The sequence below is a fragment of the Hylobates moloch genome, unplaced genomic scaffold (assembly GCF_009828535.3).
Source record: "Hylobates moloch isolate HMO894 unplaced genomic scaffold, HMol_V3 SCAFFOLD_14, whole genome shotgun sequence".
Taxonomy (NCBI): Eukaryota; Metazoa; Chordata; class Mammalia; order Primates; family Hylobatidae; genus Hylobates; species Hylobates moloch.
In genome coordinates this window covers 71,123,543-71,150,306 of record NW_026652289.1, presented here as the reverse complement: position 1 = coordinate 71,150,306, position 26,764 = coordinate 71,123,543, and the positions used below count along the sequence as shown (strand labels likewise).

At 38.1% G+C, this 26,764-nt stretch overlaps 1 protein-coding gene across 4 annotated transcripts in view; it reads right to left on the bottom strand.

Moving 5' to 3' along the window:
* UBR1 (ubiquitin protein ligase E3 component n-recognin 1) overlaps window positions 1-26,764 on the bottom strand; it is a 161,079-nt gene that overhangs the window by 115,646 nt on the left and 18,669 nt on the right. For 3 of the 4 annotated variants that reach the window (XR_009209698.1, XM_032175696.2, XM_058427577.1), the window contains exons 3-7: window positions 17,864-18,120; window positions 14,509-14,587; window positions 8,745-8,855; window positions 4,585-4,715; window positions 1,714-1,852 (exon numbers count right to left, since the gene is read on the bottom strand). Coding sequence is in view for 3 of the 4 variants with exons in the window: in XM_032175696.2 (XP_032031587.1) it covers window positions 1,714-1,852; window positions 4,585-4,715; window positions 8,745-8,855; window positions 14,509-14,587; window positions 17,864-18,120 (717 nt within the window). In the remaining variant the exon portion in view is untranslated. Of the gene's footprint in view, window positions 1-1,713; window positions 1,853-4,584; window positions 4,716-8,744; window positions 8,856-14,508; window positions 14,588-17,863; window positions 18,121-26,630; window positions 26,683-26,764 lie in introns of those variants that run through there. The other variant, XM_058427578.1, reaches the window with a different exon arrangement.

Here is a 26,764-nt window from a genome sequence, read left to right as displayed (position 1 = left end):
CTGCATATGGCTAGCCAGTTATCCTAGCACCATTTACTGAATAGGGAATCCTTTCCCCATTGCTTGTTTTTGTCATGTTTGTCAATAATCAGATGGTTCTAGGTGTGTGGTCTTATTTCTGAGTTCTCTATTATGTTCCATTGGTCTATGTGTCTGCTTTTGTACCAGTACCACGCTGTTTTGGTTACTACAGACTAGTAGTATAAAGTAGATAGCATGATGTCTCCAGCTTTGTTCTTTTTGCTTAGGATTATATTGGCTATTTAGGCTCTTTTTTGGTTCCATTTGAATTTTTAAATAGTTTTTTCTAATTCTGTGAAGAACATTAATGGTAGTTTAATGGGAATAACATTGAACCTATAAATTACTTTAGGCAGTATGGTCATTTTCACAATGGTGATTCTTCCCATCCATGAAGATGGAATGTTTTTTCCCATTTGTTCATGTCCTGTTGAGCAGTGGTTTGTAGTTCCCCTTGAAGAGGTCCTTCACTTCCCTTCTTAGCTGTATTCCTAGGTATTTTATTCTCTCTGTAGCAACTGTGAATGGGAACTTGTTAGAAATGAAGAACTGAACTGCATACCCCATAGCGAATCAGAATTTGCATTTTGTTTTGTTTTAGTTTTTTTATAGAGACAGAGTCTCTCTATGTTGGCCAGGCTGGTCTCAAACTCCTGGCCTCAAGCGATCCTCCTACCTCAGCCTCCCAAAGTGCTAGAAGTACAGTCATGAGCCACAGCACCTGGCCCCTAGAATCTGCATTTTTAATACGATCTATTCATGTGAACATTAAACTTTGAAGAATGCCATTCTAACCAGAATTCTTATGTACTCAGAATGGGTTACTGGTGTGCCAAGATATTGATCCTCTTAGTTTTCCAGGTATAAACACAGGTTTATGAAATAGAGATAATAATATGAGTATCAAAGAGTTGACTTACGGCTATAGGGCTTAAATGAGATATTACATATAAAGTATACCATGTTTGACATATGTAAATACTTTGTAAATGTTACTTATTATTAGCTGTTCGTACCCTTTTGTTTTTTTGACTTCATTTGCTCTTTCATTAATAATTTGCGATCACATAAGCTATACACATGAAACACAGAGAAAGTTAACCACCTATTCTAATTCTATATTAAACCATGTGTTTTTAAAAAGTACATTAAAAATGAAAAACTTAAATGACTAATGTCATGCTATTTCTTACTCTAGATTATACTGCACCCAAGGGCAGGGATGAAGTTAATATTCCTTTTATATACTTATATTACTTGAAGAACCCATTTTGCTCTAGATGGATGTTAAATAAACTGAGCCATAGAATTTATATTACTCTAAAAATAATTTAAATAAATCATGTTAAGACCTCAGAAATGATCAACTTTTCATAATTCATACACTTATTCATTCATTCAATAAATAATTATAGGACCAGACTAAAGTTGAGATGACATTCTTACCTACGCTTTGCCAAATAAATTCAGTAACTTTCTAATTATTTAAAATAAAAGATGAAAGTTATAAATAGTTATTTAAAATTATGATACACACACAAAACTGAAGTTCTAACCAATTTACCTAGGATATAAGGAATAAATGGAGAGGATGGTCAGACCTAGCACAATACTGAGCAAGGGCTCAGTCAACACCTGGCTGCCAGGAAGTTGATAGAAAACAGAAACGTAATTCAAAAGGAGACCACAAACCTCTTTGTCTATGGCAGTGGTATGCAACTGGGCCTCTGCAAGCTCACAGTCAAGAGCTCTTTGTAGGCTGTATATGACGTGGTCATATGAATGGTGTTCATCATTGAAAAGGACACAATAGTATCTTTCATTTTTCTCCCTGTTAGAAAAAAAAACATATGTATTTGAATACTACAACAAATAAAGGAAAAGTAAAAAAAAAAAAAAAATTAATATATAACATCTGTGTAGTTTCCAACCTGTGGGAAAGTAACACCATAAAAGTAATATAGAGTTTGATTTTTTCTTTTTTTTGAAACAGGGTCTCACTCTGTCACCCAGGCTGGAGTACAGTGACGCAAACTTGACTCACTGCAACCACTCCCTTCCAGGCTCAAGCAATCCTCCCACCTCAGCCTCCTAAGTATCTGAGACTGCAGGCACGTGTCACCACACCCAGCTAACTTTTGTATTTTTTGTAGAGATGCTTCGCCATTTTCTCCAGGCTGGTTGCAAACTCCTGAGCTCAAGCAATCCGCCTGTTTCGACCTCCCAAAGTGCCAGGATTATAAGCGTGAGCCACCACGCCCAGCCCAGAATTTGATTTTAAGTGGTATAGTGCCATCACTTTTTAAAACTGATAAAAATGTTTTCTTTTCCATGTTTTTCCCCCAATTTTTCATATTACTTTCAAAAGTCTCAGTTCAGTGACCGTATGTTTTTGATTTTTGTTTTGTTTTTTTTTTTTTTAGATGGAATCTCACTCTGTCACCCAGGCTGGTGTACAGTGGCGCAATCTTAGCTCACTGCAACCTCCGTCTCCCGGGTTTAAGCGATTCTCCTGTCTCAGCCTCCCGAGTAACTGGGATTACAGATGCCCACCACCACACCTGGCTAATTTTTGTATTTTTAGTAGAGACAGGGTTTCACCATGTTGGCCAAGCTGGTCTCGAACTCCTGACCTCAGGCGATCTGCCTGTCTCGGCCTGACTGTATGTTTTTAATACTACCCTTAACTCTTGCTTATCTCCTATTCTGACAAAAGGAGACAGGCCTCAGGCTTAGAACCTTGAAGCAAGCAATGATAAACAGATTTTATTAACATTTAGTTTTTATTGAATTTATTTTTGTTTTTTACCTTCTATTTAAGTGATACTGGTATTAATGTACATTTAAGTTAGTTTTAAAAAGTATACAGTATAGACTTAAGCGCCAGCACTGCCATTTTGGCAACAGGACCTTAGACAGGTCACCTAATCTTTTAATCTTGCTGAGATGACAGTGCTTTTTCATCTCCAAAAAGAACATAATATCTACATTCAAGAGTGTTATGAGGATTTCACAAGATATGTAAAAACAGCTGCCACAGGCTACATATATGTTCAGTATTTTTTTTTTTTTTTGAGACGGTCTTGCTCTGTTGCCCAGGCTGGAGTGCAGTGGCGCAATCTCGGCTCACTGCAAGCTCTGCCTCCCAGGTTCATGCCATTCTCGTGCCTCAGCCTCCCAAGCAGCTGGGACCAGAGGCAGCCGCCACCATGCTCAGCTAATTTTTGTATTTTTAGTAGAGACAGGGTTTCACCATGCTAGCCAGGATGGTCTTGATCTCCTGACCTCGTGATCCACCTGCCCTGGCCTCCCAAAGTGCTGGGATTACAGGCGTGAGCCACCGCACCCAGCCTATGTTCCCAGTTTTAAACGATATATAATATACTTTCACAATGCACTCAATTGATCCTCAAAACTCTGAGGTGCATATTTTCTCAGCCCTCTTATGTTTTAGAAAACAGAGACCTAAAGGAGTTAAAAGGCCAATATGTCATGGTCACAATGCCAACAGGCAGTGAGAGGGCCTAGAACTCAGATGTGTGAACCCAAAGACCCGTGCTACCCACATACACAATGGCACTCAAGCAATCCTTGTTTTTTTACGGGCAGATGGCTCATATTATGTTTACCAACATAAAGTTACTTAAAAGATTTAACTGACATTAACACCTGTTGGAAATTAACATATTCGTGGATGCAGTTTGTCATGACATTTATTTCCAAAAGTGGTTTTTAGCCTAATTAAGTCAAAATAGTACATTTAATGTCTCTATTGATTAGAATTTTTACTTCTTTCTCCCTTTAAAACAAAACAAATGAAAATAGCCAGTAAACTCAAAGAATGACTATTTAGATTTGGGCTGCAATTTTGTGAAAATCCTAATATTACACAGGTAGAAAAATTCTCACACAACTCAAAGTTATCTTCATATCAGGTCCAGAATTCCTCTTTGCATTTGTAAATTAAGAGCAAATATTACTGTCACTGAAAGACTTATGGCTACCAGAAATTGCTGAGTTCTAGCTAAAAAAAAAAAAAAAAGCTACATCCCTATAATTTCAATAATCCTAGACACCACCAAGGCACAGGGGAAAGGGCCATTTCCTCATTCCCATCAAACTTTCCTTGATCAGGACAAGAGCTAAAAACCTGGGCTAAAGGGAGATACACTGTTCCAAAGTCCCTATCTTTGTTAACGAACCTCCTGAGGAAACTGGACATTAGTCTAGGCCAGGATCAAACTGGGCAATTTACTTACCTAGTGGGATGAGAGGCTGCTAGGTCCTTATAAATCATTTAGAACAAGACCCTAAAAATGTTGATTTTTTTTTTCCTAAAAATTCAAAGCTCCTGATAGACTACTCTTTTGCCTTAGCTTCTGGATGGTGCCTAGCAAAGTAGCTCACACAAACGGACATTTTGAAATATTCCCAAGAGGTAAGTCACTAAGAATTTTTCATAATGATAATTAGGCAGTAAATAACAAAAACAATTATCAAACACACATTTTGCAATACAAATAACCATCACTAAAACTTGTTCCGTTTGACAGTTTTCCCCACCTTATCTGGAGTTCAGGAGGCAGTTCTTTTTCCTCTTCCCATATAGTCATTTCTACGACGTATTTTATCACTGAAGGAAATATTTTCCTGGCTTGGGCAATTACCTCTTCATTCAATGGACAGCGTGAATTCTATAAAAAAGCCGAGAAAAACATACTAGTCAAGATTGTATACAAATAAATGGATAAGGAAGGTAATATTAAGTTAAAATAATCACTTTGCTGAATTCATTACAACATCGTCCAGGAATGAATTCAAGTTGAGCTCAAGAGGGTTGCTACATATTTAGATCAGTTTAGCTTAATCCCTTGTGGCCAAGTTGGTGTTACTGATAACAGAAAGGAGGCAGAACCATGGAGTCTCCCCATTAGTGATATACTCTCTTATGAATGCTCCTACCTGCCTTTCTGAGTAGCTCATTATGATGATATCATGTAACAACTGTTTATCCCTTATAGCTTACAAAGACTTTTCTCACGACTTGTTTCCCCAGATCCTCATGGCTCTCTCTAAGGCAGAACAGGTATTAATGACATTGAAAAGAAATGGAACCCAGCCAGTCACAGAGGGACAAATACTATATGATTCTGCTCATATGAAGTATCTAAAGTAGTCATAATCATAGAAGCAGTAGAAAGGTGGTTGACAAAGGCTGGCGGTAGGCAGAAGGTTGTTTAGTGGGTATAGAGTTTCAGTGTCACAAGATGAAAAAGTTCTTAAGATCTGTTACACAACAATGTGAATATACTTAATACTACTGAACTCTATATCTACACTACTGAACTATATTCTTAAAAACAGTTAAGATGATAAATCAATGTCATGTGCTTAACCATAAAAAAAAAAGATAAGGAACCCATCTAAGATCACAGAGCTTACAAACAGCAGAAACATGACTAAAATCTGGGTCTTTTGACTCCCACAAAAAAGTAATGTTCTTTTCATTACAAAACATTAATAAAAAGCTTGTTCAAGCCAATCAGTTATAAAATCCATTTGAATGCTCCATATCATAAGCCATTAGGGAATGCAAACCCAAATCACAATGAGATACCACTTCACAACTACCTAGGTGGCCATAACAAAAAATGCAGAAAACAACAAATACTGGCCAAGATGTAAAAAATAATGTAAAAAGATCAGCAAGATTGCAGGATACAAGATAATGTTAAAAAAATTACTTGTATTTCCCTCCCACCTCAGCCTCCTGAGTAACTAGGACTATAGGCATGTGCTACCACACCTAGCTAATTTTTAAATTTTTGTAGAGATGGGGTCTCTTGGCCTCAAGTGATCCACCCACTTCAGCCTCCCAAAGTGCTGGGATTACAGGCATGAGCCACTGCACCCAGCCACCATAATAAGCTTTTCATACGATATAAAATGAAGTACATAGTTTTAACATCTAAAAATCAATCAATGTAATACACCATATAAATAGAATAAAAAATGACTCTTTATGGATTCTTTAGGATTTTTCATATACAAAATCACTGTTGCCCAGGTTGGTCTCTAACTCCTGGTATCAAATAAGCCTCCTGCCTGAGTCTCCCAAAGTGCTGAGATTACAGGCGTGAGCCACCAGTTGTGTGTATTTTATGGCCGAAGATGTGTATATTTTATGGTTGTAATTGATAAAACAGACTAGTATCAACAAAATCATGTCCTCTGCAAACAGAGCTAGTTTTACTTCTCCCTTTCCAACGTGGATGCCTTTTACTACTTTTTTTTCCCTAAATTCCTTGGTAGAACCTCCAATACAATATTGAACAGATATGGCAAAAGCAGACATCCTTGTCTTGTTTCTGACTTCGGGGGAAAACATCCACTGTTTCAGCATTAACTATGGTATTAACTGTGAGTTTCTCATAGATGTCCTTTATCAGGTTGAGGAAGTTCCCTTCCAAGTTTGTTGAAATATTTTTATCATGAAAGGGTACTGGATTTTGTCAAATGTTTTTGCTACATCTACTGAGATGATAATGTGGTTTTTATTATATTTATATGGTGTATTACATTGACTGGTTTTCAAATGTTAAAACTATGTACTTCATTGTATATCACATGAAAAGCTTATTATGCTGGCAGGGCGTGGTGGTGCACACCTGTAATCCCAGCACTTTGGGAGGCCAAGGCAGGTGAATCACTTGAATCCAGGAGTTCAAATCGGCCTGGCCAACATGATGAAACTCCATCTCTACTAAAAATGTAAAATTAGCCGGATGTGGTGGCGTACGCCTATAATCCCAGCTACTCGGGAAGCTGAGACATGAGAACTGCTTGAACCCAGGAGGTAGAGGTTACAATGAGCCGAGATCACACCACTGCACTCCAGCCTGGGCGACTCTGTCTCAAAAAAAAAGGCTTATTATGCCATATCACTTCATTATTAATGATGATGTTAACATTAATGACTGATTTCAGGTGATGACAGTATGATAACCCCATTGTAAAGTTTCGGTTTTTTCCCCTTATGACTAGCAAATAATCAATAATTTAGAAGTATGTAAATGTAAATATTGTTCCTCATCGACCTAAGTCTTAAGAATTTTAGCATCCTTGTCTGAATCAAATATTTCCTTATGGTTGACAAAATGTTGATTTTTCTAGTTCTATCATTCCTTGTCTATTAACTAGCATTTCTCTAGAAAGAAAAGCTTTTCCTAATGAACTAGAGATACTTGGTTACTATGAAATACAATTCTTATTGAAAAGGCAGGATAAGTGCTTACTTCATTCCCTTTACCAATTTTAATAGTAAGAAATTGATAGTACAGCTACTTGTCATTGTGACCAACAGGTTTTACTTCATCTAGCTCTCATTTAGGTTTCATTAGGAACTCACGGATTTTTATATATTCAATGTGATTCAATCAATTATATTGGTTATTTATTGTTTTTTCTTTTGATGCTTCAATTATCCAAGTAAGGTCAATGTGAACCTTTTCAAGCTGGGTCCTACGTTCTTTTGCATGAGCTTGCCTTATACTTTCCCTGACCCAGACCTGGAACCAGGTATTTCTGACAAGTGTTATTGCTGTAAGAGCGGAATGGTACTTAAAAGATCAACATATGTGCCCTACAGGTGTTTGCTGCTTTAGGGATATCCACAACAGTTTAAAGAGCGCAAAAACTATTTATTCCTTGAAGTTGTGAAATCATTCATCTGTAAAACTTCTGAACATGGCATTCTGGGGCAAGTACTTTCTTGCGACAATTTTCTGAATTTCTTCAATGTAACTGACCAAGTTTTCTCTCTGCTTTCTAATAAAAATATTGCACTCTATACTATCTGATAAGATAATCCATTTTCAAGTGTAATTGCACAAAATCATTAAAAGAGTATTTTATAATCCTCGTGATTCCTTCTGTATCTGTGATTCTATGGTTATTTCCCTATTCTCATTTCTAATTGTCTATATCTGGGCTTGCTCAAACTTCTTTATTTCCTTGACTGGGATGTATCTATTTAATCTAATTGACATTTTCTTTAAGAAAAGCAATTACTGAATTTATATATCAGCTCTACTCTTCTAATTCACTATATGCTACTCTTATCTATCAATAATTACTTCCTTTTGTTCATTTAGGCTTATATGTTGTGTACTATTTTCATTTTTGAGATAGAGTCTCACTCTGTCGCCCAGGATGGAGTGCAGTAGCATGATCTTGGCTCACTGCAACCTCCACCTCCCAGGTTCAAGTGATTCTCGTGCCTCAGTCCCCCCAAGTAGCTGGGATTACAGGTGTGTGCCACCACACCTGGCTAATTTTTGTATTTTTAGTAGAGACAGGGTTTCATCATGTTGGCCAGGCTGGTCTCAAACTCCTGACCTCAGGTGATCCGCCGTCTCAGCCTCCCAAAGTGCTGGGATCACAGGCGTGAGCCATAGCGCCCGACCTGTGTACTCTTATGTATCAAGTTGATTGCTTAACAAAACATATTCTGAATTCATCTTTTCATTGTAAATTCATTCTCTCTTTAGAGACATTACCAAATCCTTAACTTCTTTGGAGCTGGAAAAAAAACCTCCTTACACCTAAATATGAGAATAAAAATATCAGGGTTCTAACTGGAATCTATACACATAACAGTTATTCTTATCTAATTTCAGCAAACTTAAAATAGTTAACAATTTTTAACAAAATAGCATTCTTACCTCTTTTATAGTACCTGCTCTTCCAGGTTCATGATTTACACAAAAAGGGCCAGTTTTCCATGCCTCTGTGTCTCCACAGTCACAGAACCCTCCTCCAGTAGAAGTATGCATCTGATAAAGGAAAAATGAGTCTGTCATGATTTCAAACATTTTACTAAGCATGAAGAATGATAAAGATGACTCAAATAATAAATGCTCACCAATACTCCAATCTTAATTGAGTTCAATGTAATATTAACTGGATGTAACAAAAACCATTTTTGATTAGTTACCTAAAAAACAAACCAACAAACCAAAAACTTCCAAATTCTGAATACTTCATCATAACAAAAATGAACTGCCTAAATTGATAAGCTTTTGAAACATAACTCTAATTTTCAAATAACAGTTGTTTAAATTTTGACTAATGGAGAAGAATAGATTGCTAAGTGTGTGAAAATAATCTGTACAACTCTAGAATTTTTGAGTGATAAGATTTTTTTTTTTTGAGATGGAATTTCGCTCTTGTTGCCCAGGCTGGAGTGCAATGGCGCGATCTTGGCTCACCACAACCTCTGTCTCCCGGGTTCAAGCAATTCTCCTGACCCAGCCTCCCAAGGAGCTGGGACTACAGGCATGCACCACCACGCCTGACTAATTTTGTAATTTTAGTAGAGACAGGGTTTCTCTATGTTGGTCAGGCTGGTCTCAAACTCCCGACCTCAGGTGATCCACTCGCCTCAGCCTGCCAAAGTGCTGGGATTATAGGCATAAGCCACCATGCCCAGCCTGATAAGATTTTTTTAATTAAACAAACTTAAAAAAACTCATTATGATGATTACATAGTACTTAAGAAATGTATAAAGTATTTTAATTTACACTAATGTCCCATAACAACTAAAACTTATTTATAAACTTTATCCTTTCAGTGTTGCTGAAAAAAAATTATCCAAAATATACTACCTCAGGTAGAGGATGATGGCAACAACCTGATTTTAAATCTTCCCCAAAACTTCCTTCAAAACATAAAAAGAATAAGGAGAACACTAAAACCACACATTATCCATACTTTCAGCATTTACTAGGAGAACAACAAAAAAAATACCACAACGTTCATATGACATACTCCAAAAGAATTCCCATTGCCTATCCCTTCAAGCCTGTGGGTGCAGATAGCAAGAGAAGGGAGCTTAAAAGACTCCATGAAAAAGTGCAGAGGTGCAGGGGACTTAGAAGAAACACTGAAACACAGAAAAAAAATCACCCCCCAAAAGAGAAAGCCCAATGCTAAGGGATGAAACCTGAACATGAGTTGGGACTTGATTCACAAGGAAAGTGAGCAGGACCAGAGGTGGTAACCTCAGAGAAGCAGTACTTTTGGAAGAAAGTCAGATACATTTTTACAAAGTGGAAACCCCTAAACATGTGGCAATGAAGGAAAAAGGGATATAAGGGAAAATTCTGTAGAAATGAGAGAAACAAGACATGCCAAACCCTCCCTTCACATCACCACCACTAATATCATCAACAAAAAAAGAAATTACACAGAAAATGGAAGAACTGACAGAAGAGAGCACTTGTGACCCTTGAGCATGAAATGAGAAAGAACAGAAAAAGCAGCCCATATTCACATAAACATGTAAAAATTAAAAGGAGGAGGGGCAAAAATGCAAGTAAGAGCCAAAACCGAATCACAAAGCTAAAGAAAACTATAACACAATGCTCCAAACTCAATTACATAGAGTCAAACAAGCATTTGGTGATTATGACTTGAATCAGATTAAAACACCTTTTATCAGAAATAGAAAAACTGGCCAGGCACAGTGGCTCATGCCTGTAATCCCAATGCTTTGGGAGGTTGAAGCGGGAGGATCACTAAAGGCCAAGAGTTTGAGATCAGCCTGAGCAATACAGCAAGATCCCATTTCTATAGAAAATTTAAAAATTAGCCAGGTGTGGTGGCATGCACCTGTAGTAAGTAATACAAAAACTAAAAACAGAAATGGACAAAAAAGCAGGAATAAATGAGACTTAATTGAACTCAGGAAAAAAAAATACAAGAAGATGAGAAAAATCATACCAGAAATGAATTTTAGATTACAAAGTGTCCAGAATATAGACTCAAATGAAAAGTTAATGAATAACATTGAAGCAAAGCAGGAATACAAGAGAATGAAAATGAGATGAAGTAAAAAGTAGGATCAGGGAGAAAGTCATTGAAATGGGGAATAGGCATAAGAAAGCCACTATAACTGGAGTCACTGAAGAAGGAAATCAAAACAACGGAACACAGCTAACATTTAAAACCATAAACCAGGCACAGCGGCTCATGCCTGTAATCCTACACCTTGGGAGGCCGAGGCAGGAGACCTGTTTTAGCCCAGAAGTTTGAGACCAGCCTGGGCAACACAGTGAAACCTCAAAAAAAAATCGAATTAAATTAAAATTTAAAAACAAATTAAAAATAAGACTATAAACTAAGAAAACTTTCTGGAAATAAAAGAACACCTGAATCTGTACACTAAAAGGGCCCATGAATTCTTGAGTGACTAATCAGCTCCAAAATACATCCTAGTAAAACTATTTGACTTTAAAGATAAAAGTCCTGAGGGTGGCCAGGCATGGTGGCTCACGCCTGTAATTCCAGCACTTTGGGAGGCCGAGGCGGGCGGATCACGAGGTCAGGAGATCGAGACCATCCTGGCTAACACGGTGAAACCCCGTCTCTACTAAAAATACAAAAAAAAAATTAGCCAGGCGTGGTGGTGGGTGCCTATAGTCCCAGCTACTCCGGAGGCTGAGGCAGGAGAATGGCGTGAACCCAGGAGGTGGAGCTTGCAGTGAGTCGAGATCACGCCACTGCACTCCAGCCTGGGCGACAAAGCGAGACTCCGTCTCAAAAATAAATAAATAAATAAATACATAAATACATAAATAAATAAATAAAAGTCCTGAGGGTATTCAGGCAAAAAGGTGAGATATCATAATGACAAGAAAATCAGACTGGCATTAGACTTCTCAGTAACAACATATGAAACAAGACAATAGCAGAGTAGTATTTTTAAGTAAAGAAAATGCAAACTGAGGATATTATTTCCAGCCAAGCTATAAAGGTCTGATTTTGAACACGTCAGGACTCAGGGAACACTACACATGTGCCCTTCTTGAGGTGTCTATTTGAGCAAGAAATCAGCAAACTTTCTGTATAAAGAACCAAACAATAAATATTTTAGGTTTTGCAGGCCACATAGCCTCTGTCAAATTACTCAATGCTACTGCTGTATTGCAGAAGCAGCCACAGATAATACAAAAGTGAATAAGCATGGCTTTGCTGCAATAAAACTTTATTTACAGGCACTGAAATTTTAATTCCATATAATTTTAATGTATCATGAAACATTTTTTTAAAATAACCATCTAAAAATATAAAAACATTCTCAGCTGTTTGAGGCCATACAAAAATAGTGAGCCAGATTTGACCCACAGGCTGTGGTTTATCATTCCCTTCCACCATCATCCCCCAGCCACTAGCAACCACTGATTTTTTTTTTGCCTCTACAGTTTTGTCTTTTCCAAAATGTCATACAGTTGGAATCATACAGTATGTAGCCTTTTCAAAATTGTTGCTTTCATTTATCAATATGTACTGGTCTCACCATGTGTTTTCATGACTTGATAGCTCCTTTCTTTATAGCACTAAGCAATATTCCATTGTATGTATGTACCACAGTTTTTCCATTCACCTATTGAAGGACATCTTGGTTGCTTCCAAGTTCTGGGAAACATGAAGAAAGCTGCTATAAAACATTCACTGGCCGGGCACGGTGGCTCACACCTGTAATCCCAGCAATTTGGGAGGCCGAGGTGGGTGGATCACTTGAGGTCAGGAGTTTGAGACCAGCCTAACATGGTGAAACCCTGTCTCTACTAAAAATACAAACATTAGCTGGGCATGGTGGTACACGTCTGTAATCCCAGCTACCTGGGAGGCTGAGGCAGGAGAAATGCATGAACCCAGGAGGCGGAGGTTACAGTGAGCCAAGATTGTGCCACTGCACTCCAGCATGGGCAACAGAGCCACACTCCATCTCAAAAAAAAAAAAAAATTTTGTGTGCAGTTTTTTTGTATGGACATAAGTTTTCAATTCATTTGTGTAAATACCAAGGAGTGCTGTTGTTGGATCATATGATAAAAGTATGTTTACTTCTGTAAAAAACTGTTGAATTATCTTCTGAAGTAGTTATACCATATTGCATTTCCAAGAGTTGTAAGAGTTCCTGGCCAGGCACGGTGGCTCACGCCTGTAATCCCAGCACTTTGGGAGGCCGAGGCGGGTGGATCACAAGGTCAAGAGTTTAAGACCAGCCTGACCAACACAGTGAAACTCCGTGTGTATTAAAAATACAAAAATTAGCCAGGTGTGGTGGCGCACACCTGTAATCCTAGCTACTCAGGAGGCTGAGGCAGGAGAATTGCTTGGAGGCAGGAGAATTGCTTGAACCCAGGAGGCGGAGGTTGTGGTGAGCCGAGATCACACCATTGCACTCCAGCCTGGGAAATAACAGCGACACCCCATCTCAAAAAAAAAAAGAAGAGTTCCTGTTGTTCCACATCCTCACCAGCATTTGGTGCTGTCAGTGCTTTGGATTTTCACTATTTTAATAGGTGTATAGTAACATCTCATTGTTTTAATTTGCAATTCCCTAATGACAAATGATGTTGAGCATCTTTTAGTGTGTTTACTGACCATTTGTATATATTCTTGATGAAGTGTCTATTTAGATATTTTGTCCATTTTTTAAAGGGATGGTTTTCTTATTCTTGAATTTTAAGAGTTCTTTGTATAATTTTAGCACTGGCCTTTTTTAAAGATGTATGTTTGGCAAAGATTTTTTGCTCAATCTCTTGCCTTTTTATTCTCTTAAAGATCCATATTTTTTAATCTGGTAATTCCACTTCTGAGAACTTATCCTAAGGAAATAATCTTACATATAGAAAAATTATTTACACATAAAGGTATTTACTGTAACACTGTTTATCATTTTAAAAAAACTGAAACCCAAATAAACACTCCAATAATAGGTAAATTATAAAAATAAAATATGGTTAAATATTATATACACAATATGTTCTTTAAAAAGCACAATGTATAATTTTATATATTTTGCTTTTTACATTTAAAAGTATAACAAAATTTTATTTTTATAACTCCACAAACTTCCTTTGAAAACTACATTTTTTTCCTGATTAAAAGAGATAGTTGCAGAAATACACTCTTTTTATAGCTCATTTTTCTCATTTAACAACATGAAAAAAACATTTCTATTAAAAACAATCTTTAACAGTAAGTGTATGTTCGTTTGTATGTATGTATTTTTAAGAAAGAATACACAGAGGTTTACTGTAAGTTTTTTTTTTTAGCAGTAAACTACTGAATGGCTAGAGATCACAAAGAAGGGTCGTATTACACACTGTAGAGCAAAGAGCTCAAAATTTTGTTTGTTCTCTCGTTCTCAAAAGTTGTTATGGACTATTCTGCAACTGAAGGTTTATCTTGGTCCTTTCATCACGTAATATCTGATCTTCAGTCTCCCTAAAATTACTCTTTTTTTCTTTTCTGTAAAGAAACACACATTCCTTATCTCTTTCAATCTTTTCTTTAAAATGGCTATGTTCACATATCAGAGCTGTTATAGCAGGAATGTGAATACTACTCAAGAATTTGGACTAGATGGCCATCAGATTCCTACTTATTCAGAGGTTTTATGGTTATATTTTCATACCTTGTAACGATGATTTTTATGAACACTATTCTGGAAGCAGTCCATACAGAGTACACATGTTGGATCAATTGCACAATCCCTGAAAAAGATCAGAAATCAGATTCCAAAATTTAGATGACTCCCACTGATGCTCAAGGTATGACTATAATATAATGTGAACAAGTTTCCTGTATGGTACACAAACTGAATATGAAAATGCTTCAAAAGCTGAATTGTTAAAATGTTTTCAACAAAGATAATATTGCTAGCATAACTTTAGTCTCATTTTAGCCACATTTAAGTGTGTAGGTCTGGATGTTTGGTTTTCTTTCTGAAATCATTCTCATAACTTTGGGCCTTGACCTGGTTTCGAACTGTTAGATTACAATTCAAAAATAGTTTTGTAAAAAATAATCCACTTTTTCCATTAACTACCATCATCTCGTCCTATTACATAAACAAATATATTTTACAAAAGCTGATTGCTCATTGTTAAATGAGGCTTGGATAAAGACAAAGTTCATTAGAATGCAAGCAACATAAGGGCAGGGATTTTTATTCATTGTACATTGAAGTGTCCCAAACACCTGCAATGGTGCCTGGCATATAGTGGGTACTTAATATTCATTGAACAAATGAAAGAAATTCAATCCCTCTTCTTCTCTCCCTTAATAACAACTTCTTAAATGTATTGTTTTATTTAACATTTTAGAGGAGACATTAAGAACAATATAAATTAGTGCAAAGTGCAGGATTATTATTTTTTTTTTCTTTTGAGACAATCTCACTCTGTCACCCAGGATGGAATGCAGTGGAAGGCAGTGGCACAATCACAGCTCACTGCAACCTCAGCCTTCCAGGTTCAAGCGATTCTCGAACCTCAGCCTCCCGAGTAGCTGGGATTACAGGCATGCGCCACCACGCCCAGCTAATTATTTGTATTTTTAGCAGAGACGGGGTTTCACCATGTTCGCAAGACTGGTCTCAAACTCCTGACCTCAAGTGATCTGCCCACCTCAGCCTCCCAAAGTGCTGGGATTACAGGCATAAGCCTCTGTGCCCAGCCAGGATTAATTTTTTAAATATCTTATTTAGAAGAATTGAAGAGATAAAATTGGGGAATTTTAAAAAGATTTTAAAAGGCTAGCCAGGCTTGGTGGCTCACACCTGTAATCCCAGCACTTTGGGAGGCCAAAGTGGGCGGATCACCTGAGGTCGGGAGTTCGAGACTAGCCTGACCAACATGTAGAAACCCCGTCTCTACTAAAAATACAAAAAATTAGCCAGGCATGGTGGTGCATGCCTGCAAGCCCAGCTACTCGGGAGGTTAAGGCAGGAAAATTGCTTGAACCTGGGAGGCGGAGGTTGCGGGTGAGCTGAGATAGCACCATTGCACTCTAGCCTAGGCAACAAGAGCGAAACTCTGTCTCAAAAAACAAACAAACAAACAAACAACAACAACAACAACTTAAAAGGCTAACAGGAAATATAGGTTGTCTAATAATATTCTGTAAAATATATATGATCTATAGACCTATTTAGAGTAGGATTTTTCAACCTTAATACTACTGACATTTTGGGCCAGATAATCATTTGTCGGGGGTGAACGAGACTGTCCTGCGCATTAGGATGTTTAGCAGGAATCTTGGCCTCTACACACTAGATGCCAGTACCTTCATCCCCAGTTGTAACAACTAAAAATATCTCCATGAAACTTTTGGAGACATGAGGTCTGCAAATGTCTAGTATGCTTTAGTTGAAACTGACTGGGCTTTAGTTAAAAATATGTAAGAATATAAATGACCCTTACTGTACTATATAGCAACACGGTACACAAAATGCAAAGACTATTTTTTTTGTTTGTTTTAGAGATGGAGTCTCACTCTGTTGCCCAGGCTGGAGTGCAGTGGCACAATCTCGGCTCACTGCAACCTCCATCTCCCGGGTTCAAGCAACTCTCTGCCTCAGCCTCCTGAGTAGCTGGGATCACAGGCGCCCACCACCACGCTCGGCTAATTTTTGTAGTTTTAGCAGAGACGGGGTTTCCCATCTTGGCCAGGCTGGTCTTGAACTCCTGACCTCATGATCCACCCGCCTCGGCCTCCCAAAGTGCTGGGATTACAGGCATGACCACAGCGCCTGGCCAAGGCTATTTTTTTTTCCCTGAGAAAAGAACAGGATAAAGAAAGATAGTATGTTCTAAACAACTGTTAACTGTACATAAACCAGTCAGGCGTAGAATTATAAGGAAGTAAAAACAATTCTCTGTATTTATAAAGTCTAAAACTTTACACTCCTAACCTAAACTAGCTCTAATAAAGAAGGAAAACTAAATTTCAAATTTCAGGCAGAGGTAGGTAGTAAAAACATTCTCTGTGCTGTCACAAAGTTTAAGGCACTGCTCTCACAAAGAATAAAAAGCCTAAAGTTGCTTTCAGTTTCCCTACCACTGGCCTCTTCTATTCAACTAAATTACAACTGTTTCTACAGGTTCAAAATCCCTTATGCCAGACTCTGAAATCCAAATAGCTCCAAAACTGAAAGGTTTTGGGATTTTTGTAGGTTTGGCAACAAATCTCACTTGGTGGCAAAAAATTACTTTAAATGACATGAGACTACAGGCATGATTTATACTACTTGTTATGAATATTCACAGATTTCTTAAAGAAAGATTGTGTTTGATTACAGTGTCCCGCCCTGACTCTGCTGGGGAAGTATTCAGAATTCTGAAATGGCCCCAAAGAGTTTCAGTTAAGAATGTGCTGGATATATTATGAACAAGGCAAAAATCTATCACTGACATTCTGTTGGAGAACAGGAAGAAACAGTGAGCACTATTTAACTGGAAGACATATATATTCAGAAACAAGCTGTACTAGCAAAAACCACACTATAATGGTATAATAAAAGAAAGTTAATAAGATTAAATGTATTATAAATAGCAATAAACCAAGAAAAGTACATCATGAAATAGATACAAAATACCAAGACTGTAATACTTGGCCAGGGCATGGTGGCTCATGCCTGTAATCCCAGCACTTTGTGAGGCTGAGGCATGTGGATCACTTGAGGCCAGGAGTTTGAGACCAGCCTAGCCAACATGGTGAAACCTCGTCTCTACTAAAAATATGAAAATTAGCCAGGCATGGTGGTGGGTGCCTGTAATCCCAGCCAGACGTGGTGGCGGGCACCCGTAATCCTAGCTACTTGGGAGGCTGAGGCAGGAGAATTGATTGAACCTGGGAGGCAGAGGTTGCAGTGACCGGAGATCACACCACTGCACTCCAGCCTGGGTCACACAGCGAGACTGTTTAAAAAAAAAAAAAAAAAAGAATTTTAATAATTATAATCAATCCCGTAAATTTCTAATTCTTACCTGCAAGAATAGGTTGTCTCTCCACTTTTGAAAACCTTCCCACAAAGCTGAAACGCTCCACTGTGCTTCAATTTCTCTAAGCAAATATCTGGATCTTCTCCAAATAAGTACCATTCCAGTGGAGTGAATATTGACATTTGTACACTTTCTTCCTGCTTTTCCAAGTCTGGGTCCATTTCAGCAAAGTAAATTTCTGGCACCAATTGTGCCAAATGATGCAAGAAAGCAGTATAAAAATCAACTTGCTGATCCCACCACTGAAAGAAAAGAAGATGAAAATTAGACTGACTTACAAGTTCCTTCTTAATCATCTAGGGGCACAAGTAATGACATAATTCTATAATTTCAAAGTAATTTACAATATATTTCATCTTTCACCAATACAGAGAGAAAGTGGGTGATTAAAAAAAATTAAGCTTGGAAATAAGCAACTGCTCACATACCACCGGTATCTGAAAAAAAAAAAAAAAAAAAAAGAAGAAGAAGAATGAGTAGCTGTAATAAGAATTATCCTTCCCTTCTGAAATGGCCAGTTCCTGCTATGTGAAGGTGGTTCTATTATCAGTCACAGGCTATACAGACAATGCATTCATCAAACACTTTGTTTTAGGAAACCAGAGTATTTAACGAGTGATTGAAATGAACATAGGCCAAAGTTTTGTAAACACAAAAAGCACTAACCATAAAAGGAAAAAAACTAGATAAATTGGACCTCAGCAAAAGTAAAACCTTCTGCTCTTTAAAAGAAACTGTTACAGATGGCTTATTTGCATGTGAAAATATGCTTACATTATTAGTCATTAGGGAAGCACAAATTAAAATGGCAATGAGATACCCCTGCACAACCTAGTATAGCGGCTAAAATAAAAAACTGGCAATATCAAATGCTAACTAGGCCAACCGTGCTTTCCCACCTATAGTCCCATCTCAGGAGGCTGAAGTGGGAGGACTGCTTGAGCCCAGGAGTTCAAGGCTGTGAGGCGTGCCTGTGAATAGCCACTGCACTTCAGCCTCAACAACACATAGGGAAACCCTGTCTCTTAAAAAACAAACAAGAGACAAAAACAAAAACAAAACACATATGACTCAAGGCATATCATTTAAAAACAATAACAAAAACGTATCCAAGGAGTTTTACAAGCTAATATAATTAGAATTAAGATTTTAGATAAGGTTCCATAACAGGTCATTACGGAAAGTTACAGATATTTGATTACATATAAGGCTTTTTTAGTTTGCACTAATGAACCTCAATATTCCATCCACAAATAAATTCAACATCAATATTCCATTCACAATGAAAACTTTATGGAAAATATGTTTACATTAGATATTACTATAGAAATTAGTCCATTCTTGCCGGGCGCGGTGGCTCACGCTTGTAATCCCAGCACTTTGGGAGGCCGAAGCGGGCGGATCACGAGGTCAGGAGATCGAGACCACGGTGAAACCCCGTCTCTACTAAAAATACAAAAAATTAGCCGGGCGTGGTGGCGGGTGCCTGCAGTCCCAGCTACTCGGAGAGGCTGAGGCAGGAGAATGGCGTGAACCCGGGAGGCGGAGCTTGCAGTGAGCCGAGATTGCGCCACTGCACTCCAGCCTGGGCGACAGAGCGAGACTCCGTCTCAAAAAAAAAAAAGAAAAAAAAAGAAATTAGTCCATTCTCTGAAGGGCAATTTGTAGATAGTTATTAAAATTTTAGATTTACATATATTTTGACCCAGAAATGCCCATTCTAGGAATTTATTCCTCCAATAAACATGTAAAAAGAAAGTATTTTTTTTTTTGCAGCATGACTATTTTTAATTGTCAAAGACTGGAAACAACCGAAATGTCCCAAAACAAGAGCTGAATAAATCATGGGACATTATAAAAAAGGAGAGGGCACAGATCTATGTCCTGATATGGAACATAAAGCAAAGGTTCAGAACAGTGAGTATAATGTGCTACCATTTATTACTGGGAGAAGGGAGGAAAAGAAAAAAGAAGAGGTGAAGGAGATGTATCTGTATATGTTTATATTTGAATACAAAAATCTCTGAAAGGATTCAAAATAAACTGTTAGCAGTAGAAAGAGCCTGGGAAAGACAGCGTTCACTGTGTTAACTTTTTTACTGTTTTAATTTTTTACTGTGTATACACATTATCTATTTGAAATCATTTAAAAACTTTTTCAATCCTATACATTTCACGTACAGTTATTCATAACAGCAAAAAATTAAAAACCTGAATGTCCGTGAAGACAGGGTAATAATCTGTCATTTAGCCATACTTGTCCAAGTGTGAAAATATATATTTACATCCACCAGATGTGCGCTATTTTACATCACTTGTAAGTGAAAAGATGAAGTCCACCTAAATGTCTATCAATAAAGGTATATCCACTGTGGTACAGTCATACCACTCAATGCAGTCAGAATGTCATAAATACTGTTAAGTGGAAAAAGAAGCTTTAAATATAATTTCATTTTTGTAAAAAGTAAAAAATTATATATACTTTCAAAATTTCAACACATTTGGGTTTTCTTTTTTTTTTTTTGAGATGAAATTTTGCTCTTGTCATCCAGGCTGGAGTGCCATGGCACGATCTCAGCTCACTGCAACCTCTACCTTCTGGGTTCAAGCGATTTTCCTGCCTCAGCCTCCCAAGTAGCTGGGTTTTCTAATTTAATACATGTGGAGGCACATCTCTGCCTATGCTTCCCTAAACATAGACTAAGGGTCTGGAAGGAGAAACAACAAACTATTAGTAATGGCTACACAGAGGGAAGGAACTGGGGAAAAGAATTAGGGATTGTCACATTTTTACTTTCAACAATGTTACATTGTTTGACTTTGTTAGACAAGTGTCAATACTTTTGCAACTACCAAAAAAAAAAACTTCTAAAAAATCTACATGAGGACTGGTGCACATGGTGGCTCATGCCTGTAATCCCAGCACTTTGGGAGGCCGAGGTGGGCGTATCACTTGAGGTCAGGAGTTCGAGACCAGCCTGCCCAACATGCTGAAACCTCATCTCTACTAAAAATACAAAAATTGGCCAGGCATGGTGGCATGCACCTGTAATCCCAGCTACTCGGGAGTCTGAGGCACGAGAATTGCTTGAACCCGAGAGGCAGAAGTTGCAGTGAGCTGAGATCACGTCACTGTACTCCAGCCTTGGCGACAGAGTGAGACTCCATCTCAAAAAACAACAACAACAACAACAACAATAAACTACATGAGATAATACGCCCATTTAAAAATGATGCTGGCCAGGTGTGGTGGCTCATGCCTGTAATCCCAGCACTTTGGGAGGCCGAGGAGGGCGGATTACGAGGTCAGGAGATCAAGACCATCCTCACTAACATGGTGAAACCCCGTCTCTACTAAAAATACAAAACAAAATTAGCCGAGTATGGTGGCGGGCGCCTGTAGTCCCAGCTACTCGGGAGGCTGAGGCAGGAGAATGGTGTGAACCCAGGAGGCGGAGCTTGCAGTGAGCTGAGATTGTGCCACTGCATTCCAGCCTGGGCGACACAGCGAGACTCCAACTCAACCAAAAATAAATAAATAAATAAATAAATAATAATGATGCCAAATGGTCTCAAAGTATCTCCAATGGGAAAGACAGTAACAGAGAGAAAGACACCACAACATTATTGTATTATGCTTTTTTTCTTTTTAATAGAGAAGGGGTCTCACCTAGGTTGGTCCTGGTTCAAGCGATCCTCCCCACCTCCCAAGGACATGGATCTGACTGGGACTACAGCCTCATGCCACAGCACCTGGCTGACTTTTGTGTTATTTTTGCCCATAATGTATAATCTAATTCCAATCATGAGAAAATATCATACAAACCCAAAATGAGGGACATTCCATACAATAACTGCAAAGTACACTAAAAGTGTTAAGGTCATGAAAACAAGGAAAGATCAAGACATTGTTATAGACTGGAGACGAGAGAGACAACTAAATGTAACTGGAATCCTGGGTGTGATCCTAGAACAGAAAAAGCACATTCGTGGGAAAACTGGTGAAATGCAAATCAGATCTGTAGTTAGTATTAATATTAATTTCCTGTCCTTGATAATTATACTATGGTTATGTAAAATGTTAACATTACAGGAAACAGGAAGAGGGAGGTAAAAGAACTGTGCTACAATTTATGCAACTTTTTTAATAGTCTAAGATTAAAACAAAAAAATGATGCTGAAGAGGTTTATTTACTAATATGGAAAGGCATTAATAACAAACAGTTCAGTAAAGTAGGTTACAAAGCAGGACATATAAAATCTCAATTTGGTTAAATATTATATTTACATTTACATAGAGAAAAATCATGAGGATTATTTAACAAAATGTTAACAGAAATGTGTGGTGTGATTTTAGCATATTTTCATGGAATTCATTACTCTGCTTATCTGATGAGTAATATCCTTACAGTGAGTCCATATTTTGGAAGTAATTTTATAATTTTAAAATTAAAATTTATTTTACTAATACCTTTTAAAAATAAATATACCTTCCAGTATTCCTACTCCAACTTTTCTGGGGTACTCATACACAAACAACTTTTCTCTACATACCTGGCAACAACTACAACTAACATAGAGATAATATCTAATGTTCTATGTTATACCTAAGGTTCTTTTCATCAACAGCACTAAATGAAAAAACAAAACAAAAAAAACCAAAAAACCTTACTGTTCTAATTATAGGAGGCATAGAACTAGCTCTTTTCAATTTCTCTTGTTAAGAGTAGAAGAAATTTGAGAGTAAAAAGAGTACAAGCCCCTCACATTTTATAGATGAGAAAGCTGAATCACAGGGAAGTAAACTGACTTGTCCAAAAATCATCAAATAACCAGTTGGTATCAATGTCAGGAACAGAACTAGGTATCCCAAGTCCTAAAGTTCAGTGCCCATTCTACTAAACCAAACATAAATATACGGTTTTTATTTTATTTATTTATTTATTTATTTATTTTTTTGAGGTGGAGTTTCGCTCTTCTTGCCCAGGCTGGAGTGCAATGGCACGATCTCGGCTCATGCAACCTCCGCCTCCCGGGTTCAAGCAATTCTCCTGCCTCAGCCTCCCGAGTAGCTGGGATTACAGGAACATGCCACCACGCCTGGCTAATTTTGTATTTTTAGTAGAGACGGGGTTTTTCCATGTTGGTCAGGCTGGTCTTGAACTCCCGACCTCAGGTGATCTGCCCACCTCGGCTTCCCAAAGTGCTGGGATTACAGGCGTGAGCCACTGTGTCTGGCCAAATACAAACTTTTAAAATCTACCTTTACTGGCTTGTTCAATTTCACATTATAGGTTGGGCATCCCACACCCAAAAATCAGAAACCAAGACACTCAAAGGAAATGCTCATTGTAACATTTTGGATTTTAGATTTTCGGATTTGGAATGTTCAGCCAGTATAATACAAATATTCCAAAATCTCAAAAAATCCAAATTCCAAAACACAAGGGATACTCAACCAGTAATGGTAAAACAAAACAATAAAGTTTTGCCTTCTTAATTTTTGCTTTAACTATTGCCTTCTTTGTAATTACAACTACAAATGAAGCCTCTTAGCTAACAACTACCGAACATTACTGAAGGCTACTAAATATTCTTAAATTATATCTGTCATCACATGCTTTATCATGAATAATTGATATTTTAAAACATCATGGCTGGGCATGGTGGCTGTAATCCCAGCACTATGGGAGGCCGAGGTGGGTGGATCACTTGAGCTCAGGAGTTTGAGACCAGCCTAGGCAACATGGTGAAACCCCGTCTCTACTAAAAATACAAAAATCAGCCGGGTGTGGTGGTGCACACCTGTAATCCCAGCTACTCAGGAGGCTGAGGCAGGAGAATCACTTGAACCCGGGAGGTGGAGGTTGCAGTTAGCTGAGATCATGCCACTGCACACCATCTCAAAAAACAAAACAAAACAAAAAAATTAGCCAGACATGGTGGCACATACCTGTGGTCCCAGCTATTCGGGAGGCTGAGGTGGGAGAATTGCTTGAGTCAGAGAGGGAGAGGTTGCAGTGAGCGGAGATCATGCCACTGCACTCCAGCCTGGGCAACAGAGTGAGACTCATCTCAAAAAACAAAACAAATTATACTCTTGGCTGATTTGGGCAGAATGTCTGGGTGCTGATGCCTTAAATACCCTCTCCATCAGTCTCACTACTAGCTCTCTGTCCCTCCACCCCCACACCAACTTATTTATCCCTCAGGGCCCAGCTCAAGGCCAACCTTAGTGAATCCTTCACTGATCAGCCCAAGAAAATTTTTCTTCTGTTAATTCTAATATAGCATTTGAAGGTGGTACTCATTCTGTACTTATACCACTGGCTGATACCATTAATTACCTTTAAATGTGTACATCTAGCCTCTTCAATTAGAATGTAAGCTCCCTGAAGAGAGGAACTTTGCCCTTCAAATCCCTGTATCCTATAGGCCTAGCACAAGTACACAATAAAAGTTATCAGTTAATTGCTAAATGCTACACATTTCTTGCCAGAGAAAACAAAGCAAATTTTGATAACATTAAGCTTTCTATAACTTTGTGTATAGAATTCTTTTTTTTTTTTTTTTTTTAAGACAGAGTCTTGCTCTGTCGCCAGGCTGGAATGCAGTGGCACAATCTCGGCTCACTGCAACCTCCGCCTCCTAGGTTCAAGCGATTCTCCCGCCTCAGCCTCCCAAGTAGCTGGGACTACGGGCATGTGCCACCCCAACCAGCTAATTTTTGTATTTTTAGTGGAAACGGGGTTTCACCATGTTGGCCAGGGTGGTCTCAATCTCTTGACCTTGTGATCCGCCTGCCTCGGCCTCCCAAAGTGCTAGGATTACAGGCGTGAGCCACCGCGCCCAACCTAGAATTTTTGTAGGAAATAAAGTTCAGTTACACTCTTCACAAAAATGTTTTCCATTATTGCCAAACTGTGGAAAATCTTTTTCAACTAAAATAGGTTTGATTTTTTGCCTTTGGTTGGTTGTTTTTAAATTTTTCCTCCATTTTCAACAGGAATAAAATTAAGAATTTTTAAGTACCAAGTCCAGGGGAAAAAAAATAACTGTTTGGAATTAAAGGAAAGCTTTCCTAACTGACTATTCTGTAAAAAACAAGTTCTTAACAAGTTCTCAACATTAAAATTCCCAAACATTCCAAACATTTCCCTCATCCCCAAGGAGACTACAGATATGTTTTTAACTCTGACCCAAGGGCTTAGACGCCTGTTTGGGAACATCATTCCGAAAAAGGAACTTACTTAAGTAGATTATTTTGTTTAAACCACAATTTGACCTTCCTTAAACAACTGCTAGACATCTACAGAGCCTTCAGAACCCTGTAATTATTTTTCTAATTCTTCTTTTTAAAGTAACAAAACCTGGAGGTGCTACCATTTTTCACAGCCACTATGGATTAGTAATAATTAGAGCATCTCTAGGTACCAAAAATCTTTGATTATACAATGTTTTCTTCTAATATTATTCTACAGACTCAAAGGTTTACTGCAACCAGGCACAATGGCTCATGCCTATAACCCTAGCCCTTTGGGAGGCCAAGGCGGGCAGATCACTGGAGCCCAGAAGTTCAAGACCAGCGTAGGCAACATGGTAAAACTCCATCTCTACAAAAAAACACAAAAATTAGCCGGGCATGGTAGCATGAGCCTGTAGTCCCAGGTACTCAGGCTGGGTACCTGAGTGGGAGGATCACCTGAGCCCAGGAGGCTGAGGCTGCAGCAAGCCCTGATCATGCCACTGCACTTCAGCCTGGGGAACAGAGTGAGGCTCTGACTCAAAAAAAAAAAAAAAAAAAAAGCAAGCTCATAACTAAGCTAAAATCTACCTTCCTGTAACTTTTATCCTGTTACTGAAATAAACCAATATAATTCACTCTGCTTTTTCATCAGTCTTTTCAAATAAATGAAGATAACTATTATGTCTCTCATTTCTAGTCTCTTCATTTCATGGCTAAACTGAAACAAAGAGAATAAAGAAATTTGGCCAGCCCTAAAGACATGGTATCCTGACCACTCTCCAAGTTGATTACCCTTAGGAAACTGCACAACATGCTTCCATAAAGAGGATCAGGACTATTTATTATCTTCCTTATCCTGAGCACTAAACTGCTTCAAAAGATCACATTCTGAAAAGGTGCGGTGGCTCAGCCAGTAATCCCAACACTTTGGGAGGCTGAGGCGGGCGGATTACTTGAGGTCAGGAGTTCGAGACCAGCCTGGCCAACATGATGAAACTCCATCTCTACTAAAAATACAAAAAAATTAGCCGGGTGTGGTGGTGCATGCCTGTAGTCCCAGCTCGGGAGGCTGAGGCAGAATCGCTTGAACCTGGGAGGCAGAGGTTGCAGTGAGCTGAGATCGCACCACCACACTCCAGCCTGGACGACAGAGTGAAACTCCATCTCAAAAAAAAAGCAAACAAACAAACAAACAATAAAAACATCACATTCTCACATTCCTTTTTTCTTTTTAAATTTTTTCCTATTTCTTTTTTTTATTTTCTTTTTTATATATATTTTAAATCCTCTTTTTCCTAGCTCCTGCAAGCAGAGCATTCTTTGGCTGCCACATCACATGACTTGGTGAAAGTGCAGACAACTAAAACCCTTAGATCAATCACATGTAAGAGACCTAGTCCTATACCAAATGAACCTAGATATAAGGCTTTACTTTCATCACAATTAAGTTAGTTTTGACACAATATTCAGCCTATATGGGATTTATTCTTTACTTGTTATCCCTACCAGCCTTGTGCTGTCTGTAAATATGATAAGTCGTCCATGTCTTTACGGCATTGATAAAATAAGCCAGAGTCAAATATAGAGCCACATGACGAACAAGTCCACTCTCTTTTCTTTCCTGTTGAGATAACGTATAA